This window comes from Taurulus bubalis, assembly GCF_910589615.1.
Source record: "Taurulus bubalis genome assembly, chromosome: 1".
Lineage (NCBI taxonomy): Eukaryota > Metazoa > Chordata > Actinopteri > Perciformes > Cottidae > Taurulus > Taurulus bubalis.
Window position 1 is genome coordinate 26,681,555 of NC_136589.1, and position 10,644 is coordinate 26,692,198.

Sequence of the window (10,644 nt, forward strand, 5' to 3'; positions counted from 1 at the left end):
ACTCCAGTACAATGTAAAAAAAAAAGAAAATGAAATGTTATATTTTGTAAGATAACATTATTCCCACCAGCAATTGCAGACATTGTACTAGTTAATTACAAATGTATGTGTGGGTCTACCAATTCATTAGTGTGTTTATTATCACATCGGCGAACCCACCAAATCCCAAAGTTAATTTACAATTTGGACCAAACAGATGACATGACATCTGACACTGCACGTTTCACACTTTATGTTGTATACTTTGCAAAAGCTTCATAAAGCCATCTTTGATATAAACTATCACCAAATATTTGCATGTCCAAATCATTCTGCACGTTGACTTACATGTGAATGTGTTGCATCTAGTCTACTGTGAGCAAACCTACAGGCTCCAACAGTCAATTTGAATGAGTCTCCTTTTCTCACACAGTAAATCATGAATTCAGAAACAACTCACTCGACAATTCTGCTTCTTTGTGTTTCCATCCGTTTTCTATTTGATGTTTTGTTTTGCCATAGTGTGTATTGTACATCAAGTGCTCTGTTGTCACTATACTGTATGAAGGTGTTCCCATAGTGATGTTTTGCAGAGAAAGTATTGTGCTTTTCACTCACTCAAAGTGGTTATGGTCCGAGCAGTGCTGGGACTGGAGTACAGCAGGTAGCTAGTAATTAAAAACATACCAATTTGGATCTGCGCCAATAGGAATAATTTGAGGATGGTGAAAAACTACCAGCAGATGCACTAAAATGAAGTACAACACCAACCTTTACTGCAATAGTTTATACAGGTGTAGCCTGCAGTTTCAATCACTGTCCAAAGAATTAGGCAACGAAGTATTCCCAGTCTGGGTATATAGCTTTTTAATTGAAAGCTTTCATATAATCTCTACCTCATGGGACAACTACTTTATCAGCATAATTAATTTTTTTATGAATTCAGCCTCTAAACAGTCGGAGGAATGAGACAATAGCATCTGAGACAGGCAGGGTCACTCAGTTTAAGCGAGAACTATTATAAAGTTGGCAGGTAACGCCTTTTGGCTTGAAGATGATTTGTCTTCAGATGCTTGATATTAGACCTGTATCCTTCAAAGTGACAGAGAGAACGACGTTGGCCCAATGCGCTGACTAAAGACATACTGCAACAGGAGGAGAGGCCTAAGTAATCCATCTCCGAGACATGCTCCCATCTTCACTGGCAGGATGAGACATATTTTTAGCATATAAAAGCTGTTTCTCAGTGAAATAACTAATCCTCTGGATTCCTTGTGTGGTATCTGAAAGGCCTTTATTTGCGAGACAAACGGCCTGCTGCCTGCAGTATAGCACTGAGATGAATGAAACTATCAAGTCCTGGAACACTGATGATTGAAGACAATGCCCCCTCGCTCTCTCAGACTGGCTTGGGACGCTAAAAGAAGCTCTCTGAACAATCTGTTAAACCTCAGATAAATGCTTACAAATCTTTACTTTCAGATAGTCTGCATTCTAATGTATTAGCAGACTTTTTAAATGTGCATTAGCCGACTATTTTAAAGCCAGAACAATAACATGTTTTTGTCCAGGCTAGTCTGCTTGGAGCCAACCCCACCCGCCCCTACTGAACAGCGGTGGACTGGCAGTGGAGACGTATTTTCATAATTTGGCTTAATTGTGCCTGGTGTGCCATCAGAATGGAAATCTCCCCAGCGAGAGATGATAAATATTTCATGAGGGTAATCTGAGCGGCGCAGTTTTGATCTGCAGACGATGAGCTGGCTTTATTTTTCCCCGCGACGAGCTGATTGAGTCCTTCAGAAGAGGCAGACAGGCAGACGCCGCGGTGGCTCCGCCCGGCAGAGCGTACAGGGGGAGAGGTTTGAGTGTGACACCCGCCGGTTCTGTCCTAATGGCACTAGCTGTTTGACACAGCTCCCCAGGATCCACCACCCTCTCAGTGTTTCATGTCTAATAATGATGTGAATATATCTCTCCCCGTGTCTTCTTTTCTATTGCCAATGTTCCCTTTCCCTTTTTTGTGGAGCTGAAAGAGGAAGAGTGTGTTCTTTAGCCTGGTTATCATTTAGAGTGCTCACACATGACACCATATTTCATCTCCCCCTCTCTGTTCTCTGTTTTCTGTCTTTTCAGAGCTTTTTTGAAGGACAGTCAGCGCCATGGGACTCTGCCAAGAAGGATGAGAACCGCATGAAGAACCGATATGGGAATATTATTGCATGTGTGTACAAAGCACCTCCTGAGCGCTCATGAATTTTTGTGTGCCGTTCCCATTCTTCTGGCTGATTTATTGGCCAGGCTTGTGACTCTGGATAACTGTAAGCTGCTCAAACAGAGTTTTATTATCAGCCAACGAGAGCAGCTTTGACCTTTCCCATCTACTTTTATATTCATCTTCCTGCAGTGTCTTTTCAGTTATGAGAAATAAGCCATGCAGCATAATGGCACATAACATGCCTCTGCAATTTTGTTAGAAATGTTAGACAGACAGTTCAAAACCTTCTTTAATCACTGCTGTCACAGAAATAAACCTTGAATAAAATTACTTTAAAGTTACATTTCCTAACTTCGGACTAAAAATATTTTACAGAAGATACAATTGCAACAGATTCCATTTCTTTGAATATAAACACAATCTAGAGTCACGGCTGCATTGTTTTCATTTTATTGATATGTCTGACCATGAATGTATGTTCATATTCAAAATGATTGTGTTGAGTTTTAGGCTATTCTAGTGTCTGCATAATGTTCTGAAGGTTTTCTATTAAGCAAGTTTCAAATAGCTAAAATCAGTGAGTTGCAGAAAAATTATTTGAATTATACTTTTTTCTCCTAATTTCATATCATCAGTGTTTTAAACTGACAGCAGCATCATTGTGTTTGCCATCCAGGATCAGTCACATGACATTAGCCATATTGCATTTCCTCTGTTTTCATTTGTGCCACAGCATGATGCCAGTGTTGTCACTCCTCCATCACCACTTCCTGTTCCTCTCTTTTACTGTCTGTCTCTTTGTCCCTCTCACGCTTTTCTTCTCCTGATGCCCTCGTTAATATGATTTATTCAACGCTGGTTTCTTCCTCTCTGCTTCTCTTCCAGATGATCACTCCCGTGTCAGGCTGCAGGCCCTGGAGGGGGAACAGAGCTCTGATTACATTAATGCAAATTACGTTGATGTAAGTACACACACCAGCCAATGCCACCAATGCAAAGGTCACTGCGCTTCCTCTCGGGGAGAGAGAGGGCGCTGGTGCCGCCGTAGCGGGGGGCCTGAGGGACAAAGCATTCCCTACTGCCTGCCCATCACAGACGCACACACGTACAGACAGAAACAGTCACACACACACACACACACACACACACACACACACACACTGCCTTTATATTCAACTTTAGAGGGCTGCTGTATCAATCTATTCGTTGGATATATTAAGAGGAATGAAGATCAGAGGCTGACAGCGCTGGGAGAGAAAAAAGGCAAACCAGCACACAGGGGATACTGAGGTTATAGTTTTGGACTTTGCTTTGAACAACAGCATGAACACGATGTGAAAACCAAAACTGAGAAGAAAAGAAAAAGAAATTCCGTGGATGATTAATAAGCTATAAGTTATAACGATGGATAAAAGTGAAAAAAGAATACAAGATACACAAAGAGAGCTCAAAATGGTGCTTTTAATGCCACAAATGTAATTACATATACAGAAATGGGCCTAAAATAAGTCCAAACTATCCATTTGGCAACTATAACTACTGCTGGATATACTTTTACTAACTTATATCCATTAAGAAATCCAGAAATATCCAACAATGTACCATCCCGAAATGAGATAATTTGTCTTTGCTTTTCCTTGACGGACAATGATTCATGTGAACACTTTCTGATTTTCTACCTCTATAGTCAAGGTTTGGTTAAGTTGAGACAACTATTTGGTTAAGTTTAGTGGATCGTGGTCATGGTAAAGTAGACATAGTATGCTCATTTTCAGGGTTTATTTCACCATAGATTGAGCATTTTGACACTTTAACAGTATACATTCACCAAAGCACTTGGATGTGCTCATTATGTCATTATGTGACATCTTCATACGTCTGATCACTTTATACAATTTAACAAGCAACCAGTGTTGTCCTTTTCCTGGTTGGGACGGTCTTGAGAATATACAGCCTGACTCTGCTTCACATCCAAGGTGGCTGCCTTCTTCTCTGTTAGACACTGAAAAACCTTCACGCAGAGAAGTGAATCAAAGCAGATGCAGTAGCTATCTCCAGAGGTTTTGTTATAACTCCTACCACAGGAGAGTACTTGTACCACAGCACTTACATGCACTCAAGTGACTAAGCATACCTTTACAGTAAGTAAAAGTCATTAAAAAGTGGCATGAGACATGCCTTTGGTTGAAAACAGATCCAACCCACTTAACTCACACAACATAGGACCTCCTGATCTGACCTGATTTGCTGTTGATAACAGTGTTAATAGCAGGATGTGACCAATCACAGCAGCTCATTGGCCGCTTTAAACAGCTGCTTCCGCTTCATGTGTAATGGCCTGGTGATGTACCTGACTCTCTAAGTGGTTTTCTGCTCGGGAGAGAACTCTTACTCTGTCTCCCATCTTCTCTTCCCCCGCCCCTCTAATGTGGTAATTTGTAATCTCTTGTTACGCCTTCAAACATAAATTCATAATGCAAGGTGTGCCACGGCAAATGCAGGGGGCTTAAATTATTTACCTTTCCCACTATTCAGTTTATGGCCCATTATGCTGTGAAAGGGGCGCTGCGGAGAAGACTCACAATAGAGAGGTCCCCATTATAAGATAAGAATACACACATATTAAAGAGGGCTCTGATTGAAAAGGATTTCCACTGCACTGTCAGCTTCATTGAAAAAGTACTTAGTAGAAATGCAGGCAGATGGGTAATGATGTTTTTGCTCTTCAGAAAGCTTTTTAACCCATCTAGAAGCTTGTCCTGCCCAATAAACTCTTATGTGTAGAACATTTCCCACAGTGTTTGTTATTGTTTTCTATTATACTGTCGATTATTTCAAGTCATGTACGAGTAAGCAGAGCCAGTGGGGTATGTTTCTTTTTTGCTGCAGCTGATTGAGTATTTTCATAAGCATTTAGGAGGCAGGAAACATATTGTTATAGCCTTTTGTCTGCAGAGTCGTGTTTGTGTGCACATAGGACAAACACTGGTTTGCTGGGGTTGTGTAGAGTTTACTAAAATAATGCAGTAATGAAATATCTTTACAGTTTCATTTATATTGAACATAACAGCAAACCGTTTTATAACTAAATGTGTCTGCACAGTGTTCACCATCAACACATTTTATTCGGTTTTCACTGCAATAGCTATTCCTGACAACGGAAGCATGATCAATCTAGATATAAATACGCACGGTGTAAATTATTTTGACACAGCCGTCTACAACAGCAGTTTGTGCCAGCATTGGCATGAAATCTAGCCTATGATGGGAGACTTTGGCCAATCACAGATCATTTCAGACAGGGGGTGTTCCTATTGGCTGTCCTACAAATGCAGATGTGCATGCATGTCTCATCAGAGGGTGGGAGCCTGATTCAACAGCAGATGAAAGGTTGCTATTCCAGCATTGCATACAACTGCCTTCACAACAAGGAAGACGAGTGTGACAATATCGACGAAGCTTTTCAAACATGGAGAGAAAGTGTTGCTAATAGATTCACTTTTAGTAATCAATTTGTATGTAATCCACATAGCGACAAAGTCTGCGTGTGGAGGTGATGGGAGTGGACGCATGCGTCCAAAAAATTAGAAGTGGCCGTTGACTAATTTGTCACGTAAGTTCTGTATTAATTAAGTAATGTCACTTCTGTAGAGATTCTAACCCAAACCACGATCTCTTTTTAAACCTAACCAGTGTTTAGTTGTAAACCCCCAAAGAGCCTTGGGCAGGCTCACTGAACGCAGGACATTCCAAGCAGAATGTGCTTGGAAGTCTCGTACAAACCGTTACAAACCGTTGTAAGAGGATACGTTACACAGATCTTAGTTTAATGTTAACACGAGCAGTAAAGATATTTTTTTTTGCTACACATTATTTATTCTAGGCCTAAAGAGGTTTAAATACCCAGAGGTAGACAAGAAATATTAGACAAAAGTAGCGACTGCATTGGGGGTTCCTGTCTGGCAGGTTGGAAACCACTGCTCTAAGACGGCTATTGCGGAACACACCTTAAGCCCCTATAGTTTTAGTTTATATGGTGCATTCGTTGTGCATTTTGGGGCAGCTGTAGCTCATGGCGAGAGTGTTCTTCCTGAAACCACAAGGTAGCCGGTTCGATCCCCAGTCTCCCTAAATTTCGCATGTTGAAGTGTCCTTGAGCAAGACACTGAAGCCCCATGCAAAACAACAAAATCGTAAGAAATTACCTTAAAGCAACTGACACATAAAACATCTGGGGCTTACACTGCCCCTAAGTTCTAGGGCATCAGGGCAGTTTCTCACGTTGCTCTTTTTGATACCCAGCCTTGCTCTCCCCTTGAACTTCTGTGGAGCATACCTATGTTATACTTGAACATAGCTGAGGCAGAATTTTACCAAATTGTATTTGTCAAAGGAAGATGTATTTTGTACTGTAGGTGATAGGGTTGGTAGCCCAGATTTGCAAAAGTAGGCTATCTAATGATATTCAGGCTGAAAGAAGAATTCATGCCCACAAGCAAAATCATTTCATGCTGCATATTTTAGACATGCTCCAGCCCAATTTTACTGGAAAGAATTAATGTAAATGTAATCGCTATTACGAGCAATGCAGCAGAATACAACACGTATTTAATTCCCCTTTAGTAATTGACACATTCCTGGAAACAAAGCGTGTTCAATTAATAATTTCAACATGGACATTTCTGTGTTTATCTCTTTGTGTTGATCATGAAGAAACATTCTTATGTACCTAACATGCTTCTAAAAAGCCTCGAGTCCAATTATAGTAAGCTCTACTCACCTGACAGTCATTGTCAGGGCCCTTCTTTCTTCCAGTCTCTCCCCTCTAATCCGACAGTGTGCTGGGCCTCCACTTTACTTGACAGAACTTACATGAAAGCACAAACAAATCTCCTCCTCAGTCCAGAGATAAAGAAGTCATTAAAAATGGAGGACAGTTGAATGAGCTGAAAGAGCCCTGTGGATGAGAGAGAGAGTGAGGAAAATATCCTTTGTGTCTTCCTCCGTTCATTGGAGGAGCGTTAATCACAGTCCAAGTTAAATTGAATATGAGTGAGATAAGCAGAGCAGCAGGGGTGGGTGGAAGGGGGGAGAAGACAATCAAGAGGAGGCAGGGCCGGGGAAGAGCCTTTAAGTCCTAATGTTTTGTTTCCTGCCTCATATCTCTGGAGAGAAGACAAGGAATTGGACAAATAAAACTTGAAGGGATTAGAGTAATCCGTGAAACCAGGGGCCTATTGTGAAGATCAGTGCTGTTAGTTGTATCTTGGGGATTATCTACACTCTGGCTGCTTACTCCAGAGGTGTGCTGCATATATAATTTATGATGGAGAGTGTTTATGCATCTTGCATCCATCAGCATCCATCACTAGCTCTCAGTCGTGCATTTTCCCCACTCAGTCAGATATTGAACCAAAGAAGGGAATGGGTGTACAGCAGCAAACAGCTGGCAGCCAGACTGTGCACAGTGTTTCTTGAAAGCGGCACATTTTTTAAACAATTCCTCTCAAAGTGGAGCAACAGTGAAGCCATGTTTTGCTCCAGAAATGGGACATCTGAAACTGTTAACTGGGATTCCATGTGTTAATCTGTTCTGATCAGTGGTGTGTGTTTGCATGCATAGGACAGAAGACAGTGTGTGTTTTCCTCGAGAGACGGCTTCATGACAGCTGGTCTTCTTGGAGTAGAAAGAAAGTAAAGTGACTCTTCTCCCACTTTTTGTCTGTTTTCAGGGCTACCACAGGCCAAATCACTACATCGCCACTCAAGGTAAGAATAAAACGTTCTAAGAAATTGCAAGGCACTCTGGGTTGCAATGAGTGGGCGGTGAGAATTTAAGGTTGTTTGCTTGGGGGGATGAATGTGTGCAGGTGTTCAGGAATATCTCTCCGAACATCCCCATAGTTGTTTACATACGCTCTTGCAAACTCCTCTTTGATGCTCAGTCAAGTGTGTGTTCAGGGAATCTGGTACTGCTCAGTGCACACACACACACACACACACACACACACACACACACATATGCCGACACACACTTACGGACCTCTGAGCAAGCAGAACAGCACGCTTTCTCTCGTTGTCTCTTCCCTCTTTCCTTCCATCGTTGGTGTGGGAGCCATTAATCAGACGGTCTGGGAGAAAGCTGAATAAATAAATGGATTAGCTGACATGTACAGGCACATTTTGTCACTGTGTTAATCTGGCCGGCAGATTCTCAGGGCGAGGAGCACTTACCGTGACCCCAGAGGTTAAGTCTGATTGATGGTTAATTGTTATGAATTTTGCGTCAAGAGCCTCACTTCCACACACCGGGGATTTTTCATACTACTTTGGAGAAAGAGAAGAAGAAAAAACAGTGGATGGAAGGGAACAAAAAAAGAAAGAGGCGGTTTTGCAAAGAGGCCTTAATGGATTCACAATCTGCTTTGGTGGAGCTGGGAGTTGCATAATTACCTGTTTATTAGTGCATTGCCTCGCTTCCTCAGTGTCTCAATTAAAACAACCCTCTGTTTGCTCTTACTTCAGAAAGAGATGGCTTACCAATCAGGCAGCGGCCACTCCATCTTTATGCACAGAACCCGCTTTACACTGACCACCGAGTCAAACACTCAAAACTAAGCCGCCTGTGAAGTGCCAACTGCGGGACTCCCATTTACAAAAACAAGTCACTTTAATGGGCACATTCAATCCTGAAATTGTCTTATAGTAAAAGCATTCCATATAGCATTTAAACATATGCATATGGAGATCAACAGTCAAAGAAGCCAAACGTGTTTCAATTCAAATGAATTAGCCCCTGTTTGCTCATTGAGCTTGCATAATAAGTCTTCACTTTCCAACAACAGTATCAAGCACCGTGTAGAGCCATCCAGTACAAAAGAGGGGAGGTGCTTGTGTGTGTGTGTGTGTGTGTGTGTGTGTGTGTGTGTGTGTGTGTGTGTGTGTGTGTGTGTGTGTGTGTGTGTGTGTGTGTGTGTGTGTGCGTGTGTGTGTGTGTGTGTGTTTGTGTGTGTGTGTGTGTGTGTGTGGCGGGGGGGAAACATCTGTATTCTCTGGGAGAGCAGGCCCTTTTATAATTCATCATCAGCTCCGGCAGACTGACAGGAAGGAAGGCTCAGTCTGCTGACACTGAGGCAAAGAGCAGCCCGAGATGACAGGAAAGCCAGACACAGACGTGTCTCTTTCAGTCAGACAAACTGCATACTGTAGCACCTGAAAAGAGCACCTGGGCATTGGCACAGTTGCTGAAAATGAGTTAGTAGTCTCTCCCCCAGCAAAGTTTTTCAGTGAGTGACACTTCCACTCAAGTCCACTGGGACCAGCGGTAGCTCGGAAAATGATGATACCCGCAATAGTGCTGGATAAGCTAAAATAAATCGTTGCCATAAATTGGTTGTGGGGGTGGTTGAGGATGTGCTTAATATGGCAGACGTGTGGGATTGCGTTGTCCCTGTTCTCTTATGCTATAAAGTACAATGACACTCATTAGTTGGGGGTTTATTGATGAGTCCCTTTGCTCTGTCAAGGTGACAACTGCAGGTAGAACAGCTGTCATTCCATAAAAGCCTCATCACCCTGGCACGGCTCTTCATTATGTAGGTCATTCTCCTATCCAGGGCTTTTTTGCTGCAGCAATACAGCAACCGACTCTCAGAAATTCACAGATGCCAACTGCAGCTCACCTACTTAGCAGAGTGAGCATTGAATGCAGCTCGACCCTCCCAGTTCGCCGCCCTGCCTCTGTCCATTTTTATGTGCCGCGGATCGTTTAAATACCGATTAGACATGAGTTTCCTCCTGGTCGAGACTGTGAATTACACTGATGCCGGAGTGCAAACAGCTCTGATAAGTCCCTGCTTCCTGCTGGTGATGTGAAAAATATTCATAACACGGGAAAGGGTTCAATTTCATCAAGCTTTTCCCCTCTGGTCTTCTCTGCTCCTCCTTCACACGCACCAAATGTCACCAGCAGCGCAAAAGTTGTATTATTTACAGGTTAACATCTCAAAGCCCAACGGGGAAGGGGAGAGAGAGAGAGAGAGAGAGAGAGAGAGAGAGAGAGAGAGAGAGAGAGAGAGAGAGAGAGAGACAGAGAGAGAGAGAGGGAGAGAGAGAGAGAGAGAGAGAGAGGGAGGCAGAGAGAGAGAGAGAGAGAGAGGGAGGCAGAGAGAGAGAGAGAGAGAGAGAGAGAGAATCAATGATAAGTAAGTGTACATTACGCCAAAGTCTGCTGCATGTAATATTAATGGGCAAAAGGGAAATGAATGTGTGTTTGTCTGTGAGTGTGTGTATGTGTGCGCACATGTTGATCGGGAGTTTTGTGGCATACCTGGCTGGGGGATTTTTGCAGCTGTCACACTCCTCGTACCCGAGGAGGAACAGGCCTACTCCCAAACACAGCTTCGGTTGCAGCGGCAGCATTAGCTCTCTGACAGCTGGAAGTACTG

The 10,644-nt window shown here is 42.7% G+C and overlaps 1 protein-coding gene across 1 annotated transcript in view; it reads left to right on the forward strand.

The window, feature by feature from the left end:
• The window catches only part of LOC306741892 (receptor-type tyrosine-protein phosphatase mu), a gene marked incomplete at its 5' end in the record, with an annotated part of 140,768 nt that overhangs the window by 113,747 nt on the left and 16,377 nt on the right, over window positions 1–10,644 (forward strand). The window contains 3 exons of the mRNA XM_079224225.1: window positions 2,116–2,203; window positions 3,083–3,159; window positions 7,930–7,966. Of these exons, the coding sequence (XP_079080351.1) occupies window positions 2,116–2,203; window positions 3,083–3,159; window positions 7,930–7,966 (202 nt within the window). The remainder of the gene's footprint in view (window positions 1–2,115; window positions 2,204–3,082; window positions 3,160–7,929; window positions 7,967–10,644) is intronic.